This window comes from Aspergillus heteromorphus (assembly GCF_003184545.1).
Source record: "Aspergillus heteromorphus CBS 117.55 chromosome Unknown BO70scaffold_9, whole genome shotgun sequence".
Classification (NCBI taxonomy): domain Eukaryota; kingdom Fungi; phylum Ascomycota; class Eurotiomycetes; order Eurotiales; family Aspergillaceae; genus Aspergillus; species Aspergillus heteromorphus.
Window position 1 is genome coordinate 370733 of NW_020290414.1, and position 22683 is coordinate 393415.

The 22683-nt window shown below is 53.0% G+C and overlaps 5 protein-coding genes and 1 non-coding gene across 6 annotated transcripts; 2 read left to right on the top strand and 4 right to left on the bottom strand.

Moving 5' to 3' along the window:
* Positions 1-116: 116 nt before the first annotated feature.
* Positions 117-1718, top strand: BO70DRAFT_289623 (OTU domain-containing protein; the record flags this gene model as incomplete). Its single annotated transcript, XM_025539319.1, has 3 exons — positions 117-399; positions 487-917; positions 966-1718. The coding sequence occupies 3 exons, from the start codon at positions 117-119 to the stop codon at positions 1716-1718; spliced, it is 1467 nt and encodes a 488-aa protein (XP_025400205.1).
* Positions 1719-3323: 1605 nt separating this feature from the next.
* Positions 3324-3412, top strand: BO70DRAFT_t126. Its single transcript has one exon. It is a non-coding gene; the product is annotated as a tRNA-Asp (tRNA).
* Positions 3413-4213: 801 nt separating this feature from the next.
* Positions 4214-6985, bottom strand: BO70DRAFT_334831 (MHYT domain signaling protein; the record flags this gene model as incomplete). Its single annotated transcript, XM_025541035.1, has 4 exons — positions 4214-5906; positions 5971-6156; positions 6210-6774; positions 6831-6985. The coding sequence occupies 4 exons, from the start codon at positions 6983-6985 to the stop codon at positions 4461-4463; spliced, it is 2352 nt and encodes a 783-aa protein (XP_025400206.1). The 3' UTR covers positions 4214-4460.
* Positions 6986-12658: 5673 nt separating this feature from the next.
* On the bottom strand, positions 12659-13840 carry BO70DRAFT_379009 (thioredoxin family protein). Its single transcript, XM_025545307.1, has 2 exons — positions 13547-13840; positions 12659-13397 (listed from the first exon to the last, which is right to left on the bottom strand). Exons 1-2 carry the CDS (start codon positions 13576-13578, stop codon positions 13100-13102), a joined length of 330 nt encoding a protein of 109 aa, XP_025400207.1. The 5' UTR covers positions 13579-13840; the 3' UTR covers positions 12659-13099.
* A 489-nt stretch (positions 13841-14329) lies between these two features.
* Positions 14330-14832, bottom strand: BO70DRAFT_229705 (uncharacterized protein). The gene has a single exon (XM_025538782.1). It carries the CDS (start codon positions 14689-14691, stop codon positions 14407-14409), a length of 285 nt encoding a protein of 94 aa, XP_025400208.1. The 5' UTR covers positions 14692-14832; the 3' UTR covers positions 14330-14406.
* A 300-nt stretch (positions 14833-15132) lies between these two features.
* On the bottom strand, positions 15133-17716 carry BO70DRAFT_229698 (uncharacterized protein). Its single transcript, XM_025538781.1, has one exon. It carries the CDS (start codon positions 17602-17604, stop codon positions 15217-15219), a length of 2388 nt encoding a protein of 795 aa, XP_025400209.1. The 5' UTR covers positions 17605-17716; the 3' UTR covers positions 15133-15216.
* Positions 17717-22683: the final 4967 nt, after the last annotated feature.

Here is a 22683-nt window from a genome sequence, read left to right on the forward strand (position 1 = left end):
TGCTATTGCCTTATCCTCTCCCTATTGTCCTCCAGCCCCCTCTCTGCTCGACGAGGCTCTCTTCCCTATTGATTGCCAAATGAGGGCTGTTCGTCGGGCAGGGCTCTACTCCAACAATGGCGGACGTTCAAAACGGTGGCAGAATCGTGCCTATAGTTGCAACCCCCCGGCAACTCTCGCGCTCCTCCACGGACGATTCTCTCTCCAAACCACTTCAATCACCCTCGGAACCACATCCAGAAGCTCAAGCTCAAGTACAAGCTCAAGTACAAGCTCAACCGCCCTCGGAAGACATGAAGTCAAACCGCAAAAGCCGCAGCAAGACTACCGAGGCAGAGAGTCTGGAACTCGCCTGTCTCAAAGAGCTCGATCTCTATGCTCTTCCCACTGAAGGGGACGGTACGTACTTCCTGTCAATTGGACTCGCGGCCTCGCTCGGGGCTTCGTCTGGCTCAATTGGGTCTTGTCTCTAACGGCCAACCCTAGGCAATTGCCTATACTACGCGCTCTCCGACCAGGAGTACGGAGAATTCACTCACGCCGACGACATTCGTATCCGCCTCGCGGACCACATCGCTGCCAATAAGGGGTACTTCATGAGCTTCGTCTCTGCCAGTGGCGGGGAGCGCAGGGCCCCTCGACGTGCCGCTGCCGTTGCCGCCGCCGCCATGTACACCAGCTCTTCTTCGTCCGCGAGCCCGGCGCCTCCCTCAGACCAGGATAAGGAGCGGACCTTTGATACTAAAGTGGCTGAGTCCCGCAAGAAGGGCGTCTGGGGTGGAGCTCAAGAGATTCAGGCCTTTTGCCAGTCTTTCAAGAAAGATGTCAAGGTCTATACCATGTACGGCATCCAGACGTTCCGCGATGTCCATGCTCCTCAGGACGAGGTGAGAGAGGTCGTACATATTGCATATCACGTAAGTTCTCGTCCGATTAGTTTCATGCGGTGTCTAACGAGACGGCAGGAATTCCAACACTACTCCTCCGTACGAAATGTCAAAGGGCCTCACCAGGGTCTGCCATGTGTCTTGAAGGCCGACGAAGTGGCTGAAAAAGCGGCGTCGACCACCCCTACCACCGTGGACGTGGCTACCCCGTGGAAGATCTCCGCAATCCAGGAGGGTCTTGGGGGCAAGTTTGACCAAGACACCATCGTGGAGATGCTACAGCAATGCCGCGGCAACATCGATCGGGCGTTCATGAATCTCCTCGGGGACGGCACCGGTACCTCTCTCGCAGACGCCCCTGCGTCGAAGGCGATCATGAAATCGCGTCTGCAACCCTCCTCGCGGTCTTCCTCCCCCTTCAGCACCGGAAGCAAGCGCTCGGCCGACGAGAGCGACTCGGAAGAAAACCCGCGGCCTGCCGTCCGACGCACCCGGGTGCGCGAGACCAAGCGCCGGATCCTCCCAGACGTCACGGTCGGGATCGCCTTCCGGGACGATCAGAACGACCTGGTGTCCCTGCGCCTGCGGGTGAGCCCAGATACCGGGGTACAGAGGCCCTCTGTCCGCCCGACCGCGGAGCAAACAGAGGGTGGCTCGCCGGCCTCCGCCCCCGAGCCATCCTCTGCCGCCGACTCGCCCGCGCGGGATAGAAAGCTGCGGCTGCGTTCGAAAGCGGCCTCAGCCGAGGCTTCCATCCCCGCGGGCGAGTCGAGCATCGACCCAAAGCCTCCGAGGCGGAGCAAGCGACTCTCGAGAACTCGTCCGGCCTAGGAGCACCTAAGCCTCCAGGCCCCTTCGTCCTCTTCCTCGTCCTCACCTCACCTCATCTCCCACCCGGGCTCTCCGACACAAGAGCTCACGCATACGACGTTACGACAAATATCAGCCCTCGAGCCGGCCAGATAGCTGGCGGGGCCTTGCATTAGCGCGTCGGGTGTTGTTTTATTTCCCTCTGATAGGTTAGAGCATAATTGACGTTTTCTTTCCTCTTCCTTGTTCATATGACTCCTGGCGAATAAAGCGCTCATGACTTGAATCTTTGCCCTCCTTCTTTCTCTCTTTCTCTCTCCCACCCTCTCATACCTCTTTCAACTCCGCCTCCACCTCCGCCTCCATCCTCAAACGACAGTCAATAACGACTTTTTGACCTGAATTCACACCGCATCGCATGCATTACATCACACATACACCCCGAGGCGTTTTCAAAAGGACACACACACACACACACACCTTGCATAAATCGAATAACATCTTCTGTATCTGCTTTTTGCTTGCATTGGGTCGGTTGCGTGGTTGTCTGGTTGGGTTGCATGTCACGCACGGAAAAGTTTTTTTATACATTTCTTGAACTCGAACATAGAGAAAGATGATGGATGGATGGTTTTTCGGCTTTGCATTCATTCATTCATTCCTTCATTTACTCCCTTCGTTCCTCCCCTCCTTCCTTTCTTCCTTCTTACTTCATGTCATCCTGCGCACCCTCCCTCCCTCTCTTCCTATTGTTATACTGTGCCTAGACCCCCGGGCCTTCTGTCGTGGGACATACAAGGGAGGAGGGGGGAGGGGAATGGAGGGAAAGGGAAGGGGACTGTTACATGATATGATATTGGTGGCATCTGATGGATACATACATACATACGTACATATATATGTACATACATATATACACAGATAGATACCTAGGTAGGTAGGTAGTTCTGGCTCTCTGGATAGAGATGGTTTGCTATGCTATGTTATGTGTACTATAGTACACTATGCTATACTATGCTCTACTGAACACAACATGATGTGATGTCCACATTTTCTTGTCCGTTGTATTGTAGTTTGCTCTATTTCTTTGATTTGATTTGATTTGATTTGATTCAGTTCCGTTCAGTTCAGTTTACTCCGGTTCCTGTAGAGGCTGGGCCTGGGCCTGGGCCTAGGTCTGGGTTGGTGGGTAATAAATAACCTCTCTATATCTATCTATCCATCTATCCATCTATCCAGCTAACCCCATATATACCTACCTAAACCCCAGACAAACAGACAGATATAGCCGATGCACATAAACCATCCATCCATCCATCCATCCACCCATCCATTCCCTAATCTGCATACCGCTTCATTCTACGGACAGAGTATGAAGTATGGCTGGTGTAAAAAACATAAACAGAAGAGGAGGGGATTAACCGAATCAGAATTAAGCTTCTAGCCTTCTCCTAACTACTGCGGCCAGCACACACACACACACACACACACACACACACACACACACACACACACACACACAGCATCATATAAAAGCACCACCCTTCGCCGCCGCCACACGAGTCCCCGAACCCCAACCTTTAGAAAGATTGATATACCTGATTATGGGAGTAATTACCTCATCAATCCTTGATGGTCTAACGGTCATGATTTCCGCTTGTCACTCCCCTTGGGAACAAGCGCGGGAGACCTGGGTTCGACTCCCAGTCAGGGAGGTTTCTTTTTTAATCTTCTTTTTTTGGGGGTGGTTTTTTTTTGGGGGGGTATGTATGGGTGAGGTTTGGTTGGGTGCGGTGGGGCTTTTGGCGGTGCGGTGCGGTGTGTGTGTATGTGTGTGGTCTTTGGGCTTTTTGAGGGTTGGAGGTTTTGAGGGGGGTTGAGGATTGGGTTGGATTGGGTTGGATTGGGTTGGATTGGGTTGGATTGGGTTGGATTGGGTTGGATTGGATTGGGTTGGATTAGATTGGATTGGGTTGGATTAGATTTGGTTGGATTACGTTGTGCAATAGTTCTGTATGCTTAGGCTCATGATTACGTTCCTAGGATAGTGAGCGAGTATTGTTGTGCATTGCTCTGCATTGCTTTTTTTGCTCTTTAGTATAGGTAGTATGTATGTATGTATGTATACATATATGTGTATATACAAGTCTATGTGTGTGGCGTGTGCTGGACAGGACGGTGTATAGGTATCATACAGGCGGGGTCATACCCGTGTTTTTTCCATCAGATGATAGAGAGTAGGAGAAAGAGACAAGGAAATGAAGATGGAAGTGAAACTAAGAAATGTATAGAGAAGGAGAAACAGAAACAGAAAGAGAGGCGAGAAAGGAACAGAAAAGGCCGCGTAGATGGATGTAGCGATGATAGATAGTGAGGATATAGAAGTCGTCTGAGTACTTGATCGGCGTGAGTAGATGGCAATCAATGCGCTGATTGTGATAGATATGGAAGGTACTTCGCAGTGAGACGGTTATGATGCCAGTGGTTTCTGAGTCTGGCCCAGACGGGCTGGCTGGCTGACTTAGGGTTGGGAAGCCAGTAGATGGTAGGTTGTGCGGACGCCGAGCAGCTATCACCACGCGGGCGTGAGTCCCAAATGGGAGGAGGGAGGATGAGTAAGGTGGGATGGCATGGCATGGACCCTGGTTTGCGTGCAGATCAACCCTTAAGCCTAGGCCGATAGGTCAGGTCCGCCCTTGTATGCACGACGGGTCTGTATCCATCTGCATAAGATCGAATATGATGATCGCCGACAGACACGCTTCAACCCGTCGGGATCCTCGTGATGCCAGTGTCGGGTCGCAAGCGCACACCAGGCGAATAGCACATATTGTAGAGTTCATCCACATACGTGCTAATAGCCAAATCTCCAGCGACCACAGTGGTGTGCGACGTGTGTCTACCAAGGGTACTCGTTTCCATCGCGGGCTGCGACAGCTTCGAGACATCGACCTTGACCTCCCTGCGAACGACGATATCGCCTAGCTGCGAGAGCTCGGTCAGCGTCTCCTGGGAGTTACCACGCTTGTTGGTGGACTCCGAACGCTTGCGCTGCCAGAATTTCAGGCCGGCTCGGACGGAGGGCGCGATTTCGGAATCCGTGGCGGAGCTGCTGCGCGCGTTCGAAAAGTAGAGCTCTTTGCCGAGCTCCTTTGCGAACCCGTCGCCCCCGACGTTGACGTCGTTCATTTGCTGCTGGACGCGGAAGAGGCGGAGGGGCGTGAAGACGTATTCGGGGTTCGATACTTGGGTGTCTAGGTTTCCGACGGCGCAGAATGGCAGAATGATGCAGTTCGCAGAGTCCGAGGGGCTTGAGGTGCGACATGGGGCAATCAGAGGCCGGGCGGAGAATTTCGATGCGAGGTTGATGCTAGGGGGTAGCGAGCTGGAAAGCGTCGTCATTGCGTGGATCAGCTGCTCGCGGAAGTCGTCGAGATCTGGATTAGCCTGTGCGGCGTCGGATCTCAGCCAACTCAGGCAGGTCGATATCGTCCACCCTTCCATATGGGAAATGAGATCTAGGTGATGGATGTGCAGACGTTTGAGCGGCAGCGTCGCGGAAGGCAACGGGTTACCTGTTCCTTTAGCTGTTAGCACTTCGAAGTGGTCGTAGACGGTAGGGCGCATGATGAAAGAGACAAGGTGGACTCCAGCCTCGTAGTTCCGGCTGGAGGCCGCGTAATCTCTCATATCCCTGAGATGTTCGCCTAGAATCGGTAGCGGAATATGCATCCGGCTCGACAAAGCTGAAGTGACGTTTTCGACCCGTGTGAAACGGAATCCCGCCGCGGCTAGTCGGTTCGAATCCAGCTTGTCCAGGTGACGCACTGTGAATAGCATCTGACCCTTGCTGTTGCCTATTCTGGAGTATCCCATCGCGCGAGAGAAGCGCGAGGTCGGTGCGCTTGTGATGAGAACGTTGTCGTACAGCTTTCCAAGGGACGGCAGCGGCTGTCGAACTTCGTCGGCAAGATCCTGGGCAGCCACGCAGAAGTGTCGCTTGAATAGCTCGTCGAAGTCGTGCTGCATCTCGGTGTCGTTGTCCATAGTATCTCCCTTGGTTATGTAGTGTTCTATCGAGGCCGTTTCCGACTCGATCCGACTTCTCATGAAAGGAACAACATCCTTGACTAGATTCCAGTTCCTACTCGCACGGAAAGCCCAGAGAAACGCGGGATGGCTGCGGGTAAGGTCATCGTCATTGAAAGTCTGAAGAGGTGCATCAAGGTCTCATATCAGCACACAGACTTCAGAAGCCGGGTCATGTACATACCTTGCCAACGTAACGGTCAACAATCTTCCGACTGGGAAGCAGTGCGTGTGGGGTGACCATGATTCGCCCTTCCTGGTCAAAGAAAGCGCAAGTCAAGACCAGCTGGCGGGCTTGCATGTTCAGTCGTCTTCGGTTTCCCCCAGCCACTACGGCGCATGCCGTCAGGAGCCCGCAGGCGGCACATGCCTGACTTCGTTAATTTCATCGACAAGTGGAGCGACAACATGGAGCGGACCTACCAAAACGGAGCAAATGATGACGACTTGGCTTCGAGACAACTGGCCGTTGTGCGTCATCGACTCATCACGATTCCGATAACGAGTGCCAACCGCGGCAGTCCAATGCATGCCGGAGACAGCGAGAGCAAGGACGCAGCCGCAGATAGCACGTCTCCACCAGCTATCTGTCCAAGTGGCTCTCCATCGGAAGAACACTGTTAAAGCGACTATGCTGGCAAAGACGGCGATGATGGTGGCCCCGGCGATATTTGCAGATTGGTAGCTGCAACTATAGTTGCTGATGCCAAGTTGACCGATGTAATGCATAGCACACACGGCACCTCCGGTCAATGTACCACCAATCAGGATTCGAACATAGCTTGCTTTCTCGCTGGCTCCGATGGAGTAGAAGGCAACCAGCAGGACGACAACCGGCAGCACAAAAGACACCCCTGTAAATTTCATACTATAGATGATCTGCATCTGCTGTTGTCCATCACCGAGGACAATGGCGCGATTCCCGATGTAATGCATACACCAGATGCCGACACCGCCCATGGTAATGGAGGAGGTAAGCAGGAGGTACCTATAGACACAGTCAGACACATCCCTGTTTCAAACACACGTGGCAGAAGAACGTACCAGTTATACAGGCCAGCCCTGGATGTCCGTCGATGAAGAAGCTCCAGGGTGGTTGTACATCCCATCACGCTGACCACATATGCAAGAAAGATGAACCCGCCCATGTACGATACATGGGCATAGTCCCCATGCGGGGACCTATCGGCGAGCCACATTCTCGGAGAGAGAAGTTGAGTAAGGAGTGTGTCACCGGCAAGGCATTGATGATGGTAGAGTAACGGGGAATCTCACTGCATCTGTGTGTTTACAGACACGAGGGCTTACCAGGAAGCAGAAACGGGGTGATGCATGAGGCGAAACAGAGCAATGAGTAAGCTTGACGTGAGCAGGCCAACTATAGTGCGGGAAATCTGTTTTAATATAACAATGGCATTCACCTGCCCGGTGCTCCACGCGGCGGCCGGGCCATGTACTAGCCAGTTTCTCCAGGTACCAGGATGACGGACCGTAATGCGCTTAGGGAAGACAATTAACGAGTAGGCTAAACGAGGCCATGTCCGAGTAAAGTAAATTAATTTGCCGGGGAGCCAGCCATGGATCATTTCCCCTCTCGTGCTGGGCCATGCACGTTCAATTTGCTGATGGAAGCTCCCAGCACGATTGCCGGCCCGCGTCCGGTGTGTGCAGGGCGAATTGCAAGCCTCCATCCAGAAAGTCTCCGAGAGTGGACGGTGTCCGATTGGGCCCATCTGTGCTGATAATTAAGAACGATGGGGCATTGGCTCTGCCAAGTCAATCCCGCGTGATCTGGCAAGTTCGGAAATACGCAGGAGTGGACAAGCAAGGTCGCTTCAGCCCAGAGCCCAAGTGACAACCTCCCATTGTAAGTTTGTAACTATCAAGATCCTTTCGTGGCGGGCCCGGATGGGTCTGAATTGTGGTTCCCGGCGTATCAGACCCGGCGAAGCGACTTTATCGGACACGCTAAGCAAGGTTCAGCTGCGCCGGCAGTCACCCTTTCGCTCTTCTCCGATGATAACGCCGTTGAAAAACCGCTGTCGACAGAAGCATTCTGTTGCCTGGGAAGACCGCATTACGAATTCCATCCTCAAAAGACACACCTCCCCTGTTGAACGGGGGGGCGTCAGCAGTGCGCTCCTCGTTCCAGCAGACAGGATATCCGTCAGCATACCCAGGTCCAGTCAGTCAGTCATACGTAACAGCATGGGTAAATGGATCCGAGTGAGCCGTTCGGCCCCATGCGCAGAGAAGAAAAATGGAATCAGGAATAATAAATCAGGGCGCGCGGGGGCCACAAGACCAGGGTAGGCCCCAGGGCCATGTGCAGCGTACCAGGATTTGGAGGGCAGGGGAGGCCTGGATTCGTCAACGGGGAACGCAAGACCCTGCGAGGTTTGGGTCCGGGCATGTTCTCTGGCAAATCATGCGATTCATGCGATTCATGGCACGGGTAAGACACAATCAATCTCGAGCAGCGCCGCAGTGGACACTTGGGAGTGGGAGAGGGAGTGGGAGAGAGAGAAAGCTGAATGTGGCCAAGAAGAACCAAAGCGGACCCCCGGAGATGCAATCCCGTTGGTCGTCCCGGCCCGGCTAGTCCTGGCTAGGCCTAGTGGCCGGTCCCGTGACCCCGATCGGTTCTCCGCCGCGCGATCGCCCAATCCCGATCTGGCTAGTGCACATTTGCACTGACCGGCAAGGCAGCCACGCGCACGCTAAGCCCCTTTAGGAAGGCTGCACCCGCCTGTGTGTGTGTAAACGATGGCCGCAGGCCGCCAGGCATCTATCCATCTAGTGCCGGATCCCGACCTTCTTCTCGCCCTCCTCGCCCTTCGCCCTTCACCCTTCTGCAGCTACGATATCATGCTGCCTGGAAGGTGAAACATCACCGTCTCGGACTATTCTATCTATATCCCGATCCACATGGCGCCATGCAGCTGTCAAACGCACCGTTTCTGATACCGGGGAGCCGGACCGGCACCGGACAGCATTGGACTGTGGCACAGGCCACTAGCCCTGGATGCGATGCCCGGAGGACTCCCTACTCCGGACGCTCAACCGCGCCCTCCGTCTCGCCGTCTAGAACAAGGAAGGGCCTGGGTCCGCGGTCTGAAGTCGGAACTACTTCCTTCGCGGCGGAATGGACGGGGTAACAGTGACACTCCCCACGAAGCCACGAATAGGTACGCCAGGCTAGAAACTCCCGCAGATAAATAACCTGCCGATAGCCCCCTGTTTCTGGCCCCTGGGTCATCAATCGGTCTGGCCACCGGCCAGTGACCATTGACTCCTCAATAGCCATCCATTTACGCCGGATAAGCATGGTCAGAACCAAAAAACAAACCATCCTTACTCGTCACGCTATTCTTATTCTACATAAGCTCGACGATCCTGACAATCCGGTCTTGGCTGGGCTGGGCTCTCCGGGATTTGGAGACCCAATTATTGAGCACGGTTAACGTTCGACCACTCTGGATAAACCTTGCTTTCTGTCTCATTTGTCGCCAATCAGATAACACTGGGCTGAATAGAGACGTTGAACAACCATGGATAAGGCTGTGAATCACTGTTGACTGAATATTGAATCACACTGCATGGCATCCAACCAGTCGGCGAATGTTGGCACTGACCCACCCAACAGTGGTAGTTGGGCCCGGATCAGCAGGAGCGTTCAGTCCGCAGACAAACGCAGGGGCCAGAACTGATTCGTCACCTGTCAGAGTCAAGAGTGCCCACCGGGTTGGTACGTGATATCACCAGCAGATAATCAGACTACTAGATATAGTCTAGTAGTCGACCTTGCCCCCTGGAAACCAGCACGCCACCAGGCACGCTACTTGAATATTCGAATCCTGCAGCGTCACCTAGGAAGATCCTCGATCCTTCCCTCCAGAAATATCTACCTCGAGTCAGACATATCTCTATCATGCCACCCTCCCTGGTCCTAGATAGTTCTCCTTTCCCCCTTTGACCAACCCAACACCCGTCTGTCTGTCTGTCTTTCTACATCCGCGGCCGTGCATAAACGGCCCCCGGAGTAGCTCGGCCTTCTGCACTCTCGCCCGGGCCGGACTACCCACGATTAGATTAAATTATATGACGGGGCAACCTACGGAGTACAAAGTACTAACTCCAGTTTTATCTAATATCGCACGCACGTGAAGGCGATTCCTCGACTAATGCTTTTTAGAAATGTTTCTCCTGCGGGAGGGAAATAAGCCAGTCGCAGGATAGATAATATAATGCAAACCCAAGACAACACAACACAACAAAACACCACCCCAACAGTAGTGCAATCCTTCCTGCACGTGGTGCTAAAGGAAGGAGGGGGGGGGTGTCACTGCCGCGTTACTAACTGACTAACTGACTAACTGACTACTGCTGTTTGGCCCGCATCCTGGACTGGAGCTCTAGCTTGACCGAGAGATGTCCGTCATTCGGGCGGGACCAGCGCCGATATGGAGTAGTAAGGGGATCGACAAATTGGGGGCTGTAGCTGTAGCTATCGAGCTGCGTACAGAGAGCTCTACAGCACAAGTTTAAGACAGAGGTGGAATAGGTAGGATAGCAAGAACAAAGAAACAAGCATGCATGCCCATACCCCAATATTGAGCTCACCCACCTACAATACGGTACCGAGTACGGAGTAGTCAGTCAAATAGTCATGTTGATCTGCGGAGCAACCCGAACATCAATCAATATTTCAATCAAGCCCCCGTTTACCTACTTAGTATGTACTCCATAAATGAGGCATCGGAACCCGCCCGCATGTGGCTAGTGGCATGAGTCCGTTGATGGGTCCGGTTAGTTATACACACAGTATTACTACGAGAGGAATAGTTATGGCCAGGGATTGAGGAAAGTTCTAGCCAAGAACTCTTCTTCTTCACTTTCTACCCTGTCTATGCAGTATGCATGCATGATACCGGGGCCCTGGGATGTCAGATCTAGAGGTGGTGTGTATGAGGCTGAGGTAATAATTCTATTTTAATTAATGTATTCAACCCTATTGTTGGACATTATTAGAGTATGAAGATTACTATCGATCGCACCTCGTGGAACTTACCATCTATCTATCCATCCCATCCATACTGTCGAGTTAGGCTATCTCCATCTACCCACACCCCCCACGCCCTAGATTCTAGATTCTAGATTCTAGATCCCAGATTGCAGGCTCAATAATGGGCAAATGAACGTATAACATGATTCCTTCTAGTAAGGAAATTTCATCTACAGAGTAACTATCTACAGAGTAAATAATCAATCGAAAATCCAACCGACGATCTCTAATCTACGCAAATTAAAACCTAATATACTGTTTATCTGAACTACGTGTCTCTCCAGAAGCTTTGACATCGCATACCCACCAGGTCCGCGTGGCTTGAGTAAGTATCTAGGCCAGTCAAGCAGTTGGATAGTTCACCTCATCCGCGGGTTAACCTCGGTGATGCGGTGCATGGATCTTATTGGACTTAGCAGTGGACTTCGTAGGTATTTCCGTCTGTTTCTATCAAGTGGAGAGATATTCTATGTTGTGTTGTATGTCTGGGGCCCTTGAATGGCCTCGGGGTGTGTGTGGGTTTGGCGCTCACCGCTGGAAAGGAGATGGGTTGAGTTCAGTATTGAAGTCTACTAAGAAAATTTTTTTCTATATAGGCATAGCAAGAGGGCCGGGGCCGAAGTAGACTTTTTCTTTCGGGTACAAATTTATCAGCTTATAACAGTGGGCACTGGAATGCGACATCCTATTAGTATATATACCCCCCCCCCCCAAATGAAGTAATAAGGTAAGTATGATGATGATCACACATAGTGACAGACCAAAAAGACCACTCGACTAAAAAGGTGTCCAGACACCTAAGTAGCCGTGATACTCAATGATACTGGGTTTGACACATAGTTTAATTCCAAGTCTCACTCCCGGCAAGTCCTCCTTAGTGCATAATTTCCATCCTTGCGAATACCCCGTCAATAGGGGTAAGTCATTCCGAGTACCCTAGGTAGATACAAGCGGACAGCATCAGTATCTCTGTAGGTAGGCGCCTACTGGACAGTCTACCCCACGCGGAGCTGTGCCGTTTTCTCGAGGTAGTTGGTTAGTTAGGTATAGGTAGGAACGTAGGCAACAATACCCCCCCCCCATTCCATTCCATACACAGCACCAAGGAATCTAACAATGGCAAAGGCACTCAACTCATATGCACATCCTGCCCCCCCTCGCCCTCTACCCCGGTACAGAATTCATACCTACCTACCTACCTACCTAGAAACCCCCGCGGTAACCGAACAAGAGAGGTAGATAGACTATCGGTAGAAACAAATAGACTAAGATGCGTATAAAACTCTCATTTAACCATGCCTACATCCTATTTACTGATACTATCTAACAGAAACAGATAAGTCCACCGATGCAACAAACAACTCTTTTGCCTGTGCAATGCCAATGGGAACTCAGTTCTATGAGATGGTCAATCATACCGGATCTTGTTTTGTTTTGTTTTGTTTTGTTTTGTTTTTAGAAAACAAAATTTATCAGTTAATTGATCAAATTGATGGATTAATTAAGTTACCACCTGCACGGTATTGTCAATTTCAATTCATCCGGGACGGGTATAAAAATGATAATATAGAAGAGAGGAGGGAAGTGTGGGCTGAAAGAAAAAAAGTCATATCCTTGGGGAGGGGAGGGGACTTCGTGCACTTGCAGGGGTGCAAAGGGGGGGCATGGGAGATGGATGATAGGTACATCAAGCTGCCAGGGCTGGGCAGGGGCAGATTACTATATCTACTGTACAGTACTCAACAAGTACCCAAGTAAGGTCGGTAGGTATTGAGCTGGTGATCATGGTGCAATGTGGCTAGTATATCAGGAAGAGGAGCAGTGGCTGTTATTACGGCAGGTAAGGTATATAAGGTATAGCAAGTATGATTATGTTGCTAATACCTGTAGCCGTTCATCCCTGACTGACTGGGATGTGAATTCGATAGATGTTGATAGATATCCAGCCACGGTGATCCCCTCAAGACTTCTGGATGCGACAGCACCAGACCGAAATTCCATCTCACTCCACCCTTACAAACCGGACAATCTCTACATACTACACAGCTACATTCCCCATATACACGCTCCATCCTCACCCCTCACTCCTCACACCCCACCCCAACAAAAAAATAAGAAGTAAACCATTGAAAGACGGGTATCAAAACCCCATCATTCATTACCTAATATTCACTGTCTGCCCACATACACACACGAATACACATACACATACACCAACAACAACAACATGTATCCCATTATCTCAAATCTAAGCAATCAAAGCCTTGATGCCAGCCTCCAGAGCGGGGGGGTTGGCACCGACGACATCGGAGACCTTCTCGCCGTTCTTGAAGAGGATGAAGGTGGGCATAGCGCGGACACCGAGCTCGGCGGCGACCTCGGACAGGTCGTCAACGTCGATCTGGTAGAACTTGGCCTGGGGGTAGATCTCGGAGAACTGGGCGACCTTGGGGGCGATGGCCTTGCAGGGAGCACACCAGGTGGCGAAGCAGTCGACGACGACAAGCTCCTCGGCGTCGAGGACCTTCTCCTTGAACTCGGCGGCGCTGGGGGGAAGTGGGGTGTTAGCTTGGTTCTTTAGGAGGGGGAGGGAAGGACGGAGATGGGAGGCGGAGATGGAGATGGGGAGGGAGAAGGGGGAGAGAAGGAGAGAGGGATGGGGATGGGGAAGGAGAGGGAGGGAGGGACCACATACGAGGTGATAGAGACGACGTTTCCGTGAGACATGGTGGACGAAGGGGAGAATTGAGCGGAGGAAGAGGAAGAGAAAGCGCGACGGCAGTTGTTGTTAAAGTTGGTGGTGGTGGTGGGGAAGTTCTTGACCGGGGTCGGACGCAGGAGAGAGGGCGCTACTGCGGTTCTAGTGGAAGTTCGGACAGAGAAGAATCTAGCAGCGGAGGAAGAGGGGAGAGAGAGAGGAGAAGAAGAGGAGAAGACAGTGGATGGTTTAAAACTATGGACGGGTTCAGACGAACGATTAGCTCGGAATGAGGGGCATGGCTCAGCCCAGGAGGGGCACAATTCGTTTTTTATACGCCCGTCCATGACGTTGGGGAACCGCCCGCCTCTGACTAAGCGTGTCCCGGCGAGAAGCCTGAAGGGCGCCCTGGAAGGGCCTCAAGGGAGGGAGGTGCTTACCAAGAGGCGCCGCGCGACACGGTCAGTCGAACCACTGCCGGATTTGTCAGGCTAGGAGAGGGCATCGTGCTGCGACGGACAGAAAACTAATGTTTACGGGACGCTGGTGGAATTGGCTGGTCGGCAATGGTGAAGGGTTGCAGGACGGTTCGAGGGTGAAGACTGTTCGGCAGCGGACTGACAGCGGTGGAGGCCCTAAAGCGGCGGCAGCAAATGACGTGCTCTGCCCTTGCTTATGAATCGCGACCGGTCTGGACAGATTGTTGGTGCCTGGGGCAGCAACCTTCGGGCCTGGGGCAGAAAGCAGCTTACCGAGCTTCTTGGTCATGTGACAGCTGGGGGTTTCCTGCTCTGTACGCAGTACTAGCAAGTAGTAGTAGCCAGTGAACTTCAAGAGCATCAGATCTGATCAAATTATCAGGCCCCCATGGGACACGTCAAGTAGTCTTTATTTACATGCATGAGGAGCGTATCAGGAAAGCCATCTATGAGACAACGGGTCCGGGAAAAGGGTCTGAGCATAAGATACAGGAACTCGGCCAGGATCCCCACGGGAGATCCAGCTGCGTCCGACTCCCAGGAACAGAGAACCGGACGGGGTAATCGAGCGAGCGGCGAGTTGTTCTTCCGAACCAAACAAACATTAAACAATAGCACGGGGGATAGGGGCAAAAAAAAAAAGAAGGGTCGGGTACGGCCCATACTAGACAACACGAGAAACTAGAACAGATAGATTATGTCACAATATGTGCATTGAACTGAAGAATGAGAATGCTTCAAAGTCTAACAAACACACACACACACACACACACAAGTGCTGATTAGCACCATTCTTGGGTGATCGAGGCGACTCATTCAAACTTCCGCTGATGTGGGGGTATCAACAAACTCGAAAACTAACAAAGCCCACCAACAAGACAGGAGCACGGGCAAGCCGCGTGCCGGACTTGGTGAGAGCGTCTGAGAATGTAAGCATGGCTACGTCAAGCGCCATGGTCTTCGCAAAACCCGCCATGTAGGGGGAGAGGGGAAGGGGGCAGTTGCAACAAAGGAGTGACATAGGAAAGGGTTAAATGAGTGACTGGGGTATAAAGTGGAAAGATTAAATAACGGAGCATGGCACCCGTGGTTCCAACCATGTCCTGGTGAACGTCCCCCGAAGATCATGGCGTCACAGATGTCGACCCCGAGGGATAAGAAGTAGGATTCCCCCACGGAGAATCTGGCTCAGTTGAGATGTCCGCTGTCGGGCTCGTCCTGCATTTCGAACTCAAACTCCCCGGAATGCTCTTCGATGGGGCTGAATTCCTCGTCGGCGCAGAACGACTGAACGTTCCTCAGTAGACCTTCGTTAGACTTGGGACGAATGCTCGGAGCCACGAGCACCGGTCGCCGTGCAATCTGATCATGCCAGGTTTCTTCTGCGTGTTCAGGTACCTGGCCCATGGCCATCTCCTTGTCGGGCTCCGCACCAGGCCTATCCGTGTCGGCTTTGGGGGTATCCTCCTGGTTGGTTCCGAATCGGACGAGCGGCTCGTTGGTGGGGATCTCCTCGTCCTTCGGGCCGTCGCGTCTTTCTTCCATGATATTTTGCGACGAACTCAGGCTGCTTCGAAGGGGGTTGCTTGCCTTCTTTTGGGATATACGCCGCAGGAATTGCCCCGACATCCAAGACCCTTCAGAGTCGATCGACGCTAAGGATTGGGACAAGGGAACGTTGTCCGGGTTACTTTCCCAGCTTTCGCCCGTCCAAGACTGATGTCGGTTATTTTGGATATCCTGGGCTTCAGACCCAGAACTAGGGATGGGATACTGTGTTCCCACATTCATATCGGCCATCTCATTCTCTCTTTCGAATTCGTCCAACACTTCAGGTATATCAGGAGATTGGAGGCGTGAGTCAGGTGGAGACAGGGGCTCGTCGCCAAAGTGCTCGGTAAACTTCGACTGCGACCGTTTGATGGTGCCTGAGCCGAGGAAGGTGCGTGGAGGAACAAACGGCGGCGGACCCGACGATTGCGTCTGAACCTTGAAGAAAGATTCATGCGACGGGTTCGAGTATTCCGGGGTGCGTTCATGGAACCGTTCGCGGTAGCTCCGCTTGAGACGCGAGCTACCACGTCGGAAGATGGAGGTTATGGTGTTGACACGTCCGCTGCTATGGTCAGACAGGCGCCGGTCCGAGTCTATTGTCCGCGACACATCGGATGTGGATTCGCGGCCCATGCCATAGAGCTGTGAAGAAGTCGGGCTGTAAAGCTCACGTCGGGAGGGAGAGTGAGACAGATCGCTACGGGACATCCCCATGTCCTGGGACGGAGCAAAGCTGCGGCGCATGCCGAGTTTCGGTCCCCGAATGGAGCTATCATCTATATTGCCGATGACATGAACGCTTTCCATGGACTCATGGGCATGCCGTGCGGTGTCTTTGGAAGCGCCTCTCAGCCATGACCCCGAAGGTTCGCCGCCCGGGAACGTGTTGGCTGCCTTAATGCGCGGGGCATCGTCGCCCTCCCGGTCGGGCTCCACGCGGCTTTCAGCACCAGGCCGGCCACGCTGAGATTCCGAGAAGGCTTCGGGTTGAGTCTGCGGGTTCTGAGAGGCTTCTTCAGCTGCCTCCTGCTGTCGTTGTTGTTCAGCCGCCTGTTGCAGCTTGCGATGGAGCTTTTCCTGGTCGTCGACCTGCTTCCTTTCCCGACGCCGGCGGTCTCGATCGAGCAACTCTCGGAGAGCGCCCGCATCGAGATCATCGGCCAGCCTATCTACCCGCTTCTTCGAGTGGATGTTCTCGTCGTGAGCGGTGTGCGGTGTGGTTTTGTCCCTCCGGATGGAGGCTTCGGTCGGCTTTTGGCTTTTGGCGGTCGACACCCGCGGAGCTTCCACATAGCGGATGATAGGACGCGGCGTCCAGGCAGCGAAGGTGTTGACCTTGAAGGTATAGGATTCGAAGACGTCGGAAAGGGAGGATGCCGCCGAGTCCCGCCCGGAGAGACTGACGTCAGATACGTGCCGATCCGAACGTCGACTTTGAGTTCCGGCACCCCTGCGCGTCTCGACGGAGAACTGCTCACTGGGCAGCGGGGAGGGACGACGGGGGATATCGATCGGAGCGGAAGCCATCATGCGAATCTCGCGCTCCCTGGCGATTTCGTATGCCTTCCGCTTACTCAGCCTTTTCTTCAGCACGGCCGGGCCATTTTCGCTCCGCTTGGATCTCAGCAACGAGGCAGACCGAGACACCGACGGAGGATCGTGGCTCATGTTGGAGTGAGTGGTGTAGCCGTCGGAGTGCTGGCCCGTCCGGGAGGCGGGAAGGCGGTGGTTTTCTTTCATCGGGGCCGGCTGCTCACCATGTGACGTAGGTGGAGGATACTGGACAGGCTGTGAGGCCGCCGGATGGGCAGCATCGCGCAGGGCACTCGGGATTTCATCCACCGGCTGAGCGTGCCGATTCTTCTGCCGCTTGGAATGCTTCCGGGACAGTTTCCTGCCTAACTTGCTGTTGTCGAGGCTGTGGCGAGGGTCCTGCGTCGGCGGGACGTCTGCCACGGCGGCCGGAGCATCGAGCTGAATCGTATGCCGCTTATTTTTGCGACCAAACGGCCATATCGCCATGACGTCTGGTCAGGGGTGCCTCGTCCCGCTCACGAGTCAAACGTGGACACTGGTATTGTCTTGTCGGAGGCGAAGATGAACCGGGTGACTGGACTCATGAGGAAGGACCGGGGGGGGGGGGGGGGTGGTGGAGTAGACACGCGACCAGCAGGCGAATCCGAGGGCGAGGGACGGCAAGGCACGGGGCGAAGGGCAGAAAGAACAAAGCAACTTGATACGCAGGCGGAGGGGAGAAGGAAAGAGGAGAGGATTCACGGATCTCAGGTGGTTTATTCAGGTCACGGAGGCGAGCCGAGACATCCAAAGCGGTGGGAGAGAGGGAGAAGTAGTTGTTGTGGTTGTGGGTGTGGGTGTGTTGGTGTGTTGGTGTGTTGGTGTGGGTGTGGGTGGTGTGTGTGCCGCTGATACTACTGGGTAGTATGGACTGGACTGGGGGGAGGGGGGAGGGAAGGGGGTCGTAGCAGGTCACTATTGGTTTAGAACGAACGGGTAATCGTAGCAGGAAGTATCTAGTGCGTGGGAATCCGTTTAGTAGCAATAGTGAGACCCGGAGCCACGCCACATGGGGTGGCGGAAAAGATACCCAGCTCGACGACGAGGATAACGAACAGAACAAGGAGGAGAGAGAGAGAGAAAGAGAGAGAGAGAGGAAGAAAGGAGAGCGAAAGAAAAGAGTGAACGAGTGGGAACGAGGGGAAGGGGAAGGGGGGGGATGGGGGATGGGAGGGAAGAGGGGCCGTAGAAAGCGAGGAAGAAAAGAAAGGAGGAAAAGAGGGAGGAAAGGGAGACGAGATGTAGAGAAAGAGATGAGCCTGACGAGTAGGTATCTATCTAACTGTGAACTTGACAGCATACAGCACAGCGCCAGACTACTCCAGCGCTACAGCATCACAGCACTACCCAAACGGTCCAGGTCGAGAGCGAGGGACTGCGAGGGCCGAGACAAACAAACCCGCCCGTTTCTGAACCAGGGGATCGCCTCGGTTGGTTACACCGTCGACCCCCGGGGCCGGCCGTCACAGCAGAACCACCCACTGGAGACTGAGGATTCTTATTAATCGCTGGGCGAAATTATTACTGTATTGATGGCCGTTCAGATGATGGATGATATGCACCAACCCGCCCTACATCGCTCTCATTGCTCCCCTTTGGCCCCCCCTTTCCCTTTCCCGCAGCATCTCGAATCCTCCGCCAATGGCTTTTCCTCCTTCTGGAGAGTCTGGAGACCGACCGACCGACCAACCAGCCTGAGAGGGCCAGCACATACTTGCAGCAACAGCAGCAGCAACAACAACAATAGAACACCCACTACAGACTAGACAGTGTTTTTTTCAACTAGCAAGGTGTATCTACTTTTCTAAGTAGGTAATATCTATCGGGTGGGGAACAACAACTCAAAACGGGCGCAAAAATCGATTGTCGAGAAAAGAAAAATTTCTTTCATCCAGTGTGGAGAAAAAAAAAAAGGTCACTCACTACTGCACTAGTAGTCGCACTCTCGACAGCCCAGATTGCAGCCCAATCCGATTATTGTTAGACAGCGACTAGGGGCAACTTCATTGGTACCTGCCTTAGGGACCGCTTAGCCAGTCGTGACCCATGGTATCTGCCGTACTCCACAACTCCATACTTAGAAACGAAGCTAACGCTGTAAACACTGTAAACACTGTAAACACAACACTGGAAGTCTGGAACAACAGTAAGCAAAACTGCCCGGGAAGGCTCGTATGGTAATGTATAGTATTTTCGGGGCCTTCAAGGCGGATTTGCTGACTGGCTTACTTGCTTGCTTACTGACTGACTTACACTGCCCGCCCGGGCTTCTGCACGACGCTGCGCGCTGCGGCTTACTCCATACAGACAGACAGACAGACAGACAGACAGACAGACAAACACTGGCAGACACTGGCAAATTTACAGTACCACTCCAGGACAAGACGATAATCATCAATACAATCTACATACAGCCTCAGGTGCCCCGGGCACTGGCAGGAGGTAAGGCGCTCTCTCCCTTGAAGATCGTATTATCTCCTAGTGGTTCATTACTCGCCGTATTCCGCTTTGGTGCCCGGCTCTGCGATCGGGTGTGATGTCATGGAATATTCCATGGAATTGGACTTCCACGACTCGGGCATCTTCTTACGGCCAGATACAATCGACCAGTACGATGGGCTATCGAGATTGATGAGCATGGATGGAGAGAGAGCATTGTGATCTAAAAAGACGGGATCATGTATGCGCAACTAGCAGCGCTTGGCGTTCCCGCTCTCTAAGTACAGTATGCCAATTGGTCAATTGACCCTCTCTGGTCTAGATTGCTTGCGTTTGGATAATAATATTAATGGTAATGGCTGCTGATGTCGACATTCCGTCTGTCTGCACTCTGTCGAGCGACGGAGTATTGGCATACCGCCGGGACGCACCGCTCATGACTCCCATAACTACAGGAGGCGGATGCAAGCACACCGGTTCCGCTCCCCTTACCGGCGGGAGTCGCAGTACCCCGTAAAAGGTACTTTCCTGGTGGTATCCTTTCTGACTGAGGCGCATGCAGGCTGGATGGATGACTCTCGGCCAACATACTACTTGAAATCCTGGAATCGGGGAAATCGTCGATACAGTCAGCGCTACCACGTACCTTACCTAAGCTTTTGGGCCCCATCATTCCACCTGGAGCATGAGGAACAGCGGAGGGGCCAAATGACGATGCAATGGCAGCAATGGACTCCTGCAGTGGGGAGGCCTAAGCCAAAAGTGGTGCTAATCTCTTGGTTTCGCTTAGCCCGACGAAAATACGGAGTCGAGCAGCGATGTTACCAGCCGGTATCACCGTAACTGAGGGGACTGGGAGATCGAGAGATCCTGCCAGAGATGCATCGGGGGCATGGTGTTCGTTACACCTGCTGCTGCTAGTAGATGGGTACTAGGCAGGTATCGGTACAAGTAAGTACCTGAGAGATTGGTGGCTGGGGTTGATATTCCACACGGTCACACATACCACCTACTAGATACCTAGTACCTACCTACATACGTAGGTAAGCATCCTCTTCGGCAATACTATCTACTTACCCAGGAACCGAGTCAGTCAGGTATCGTGTCTGCCACGCCCCCATCCACCACGATGGGCGTTCGTCCAGCGTTTAACTTCCCGCGCCAACCCATTCAATTTCCGCTCGCTAGACCACTAACCTGACAATTCTGACAGCCATTGACAGGTCCAGTCTGCAGTGGCCAAAGCGTGCACACCAGGACAATAACGTAAAACGACCCGTAGCCCCTAACGGTCGAGTCGCCATTGTGAGTTAGGGAGCTGCTGCTCCCAATTCATTGTCTGTTCCCTGTGGGTCGGTGTTATTTCCCGACCCAAGCCCGCCTGTCCGCCTGTCCGCCTGTCCTCCTTCCTGTCTTTAGGGTCCAAGGATTGCGAACCTCCAAGCATCGCGAATTCAGCACCATGTGCGTCGATCGTCCCGACGACCCATCCTGTTATATCGTCCTGGAAATGAAGTCCGTCCGGCGGGGATGGACGGCATCAACTTGGCAACGTGCATCGATGGGCTCGTTCAAGTCAGCTGCAATCAATCAATTAAATTAGCCGGGCCTGAGTCGTCGCTCGACCCGGCCGCGGAAGCAATTTCCTCGGGTCTAATAATGTTGATTGTTTACTGCCAGTCCTTGCAGTTTGCAGATGTGGCGACGCCCACCCGCACACAAAGGGCAGAAGCTGCCCTCACTCCTCCCTACCACTATTCCTCCCTTATACAATAAATATACTCGCCCGATAATGCCGAAGCCAGGCACACGCGAGCCACCTGACGCGTGTGCGGGAAAGACTGCAAAGATCCATTGCAGTCCAATCTTACTGGTGTTCCAGTCCATCGGAGACCCGGGTCTCCCTTCACTCAACTAACTTACCACCTTAGGGTACTATCGCAGTACTCCGATTCTCCGTAGGTATACCGTTCCCTCACGCATTACGTACCACGGGCAGGTTCAATGCGCCGGTACCCATGACGCCTTCTCGCCTAAAAGTAGTTCGATACTATTGCTTTCAAGCAAGCACAGGGACGAAGCTTGTCCATCCTGGCTGCTCGACAAAGCCACCTCGAATCTCAATACAGCCATGGCGTCAGGCGTATCCTTCAAGCCCGTTGAGTTCTGACCAACACCCCCCCCTTTCGTGGCGATACCATTGGTCTCAGGGTCGAGCTCGACCAGCGCAAATCAGTGGATCAAGAGTTCAGTGTTCCTGCATCTGATGGCCCAAAGACCCGGCCAGATCTCAATCTGGACGCCGAAAAGAGACGGGGAGGTGAAACATTCCGGCCGACTTAGACCACACTAACTGGAACTCTGGCCTCTTTCACCTTGCAGGTGCGGAGTGGATGGACGGATGGGACAGCGGGTATGCCATCCATCCCCGGCCGGCCCTTGTTTACTTGCGCTTTCCACTTTTTACAGTTCGAGGTTTCACTCCCTCCACGAGTGGACAGACAGCAGTGAAGTACGGAGTAGTGAAAAACTTGTTCGGTGCCTAGTACCTATGTAGGTAAAGTGTAAATAGTAAACATTAATCAAAACCAAGGCTCAAGCAATACTCCGTACCGCAAGTCAGGTACCTACCCCAGTACCATGGTTATCGATCGGCTTAAAATAACAATAATCAATCAAGGCCCGGTCCTCGTATCCATCTGAGATAGTACCATGTCTCCGTCATGCACGTCATCCCCATCGGCCTTCCGTGTATCCATCTAATGTGCACACTACACAGTAGATAGTATCGAGTATCTCGATGTGGGTTTTTTGCTGTGACAATTTCAACCCACTAGTAAGATTTCTATCCATTGCAAAAAAAAAAATCCTCATCGCCCCTCGAACTCGGCAGGATCGCCTTTGTTGATAGGCGGATTAATTTCCTTTTTCCTTGGGTGGGGTGGGTCGGGCCAGAATTTACTTCCCATGTCTTTAGATTGTATCTATATAGTAAGATACGCCGTAAGTCAGTGGGTATTGAATTTGAAGGCCGTTGCGTTTCTAACCGACAGACCCGGCGATCGACTTGATGAGCCTGAGGGCGGG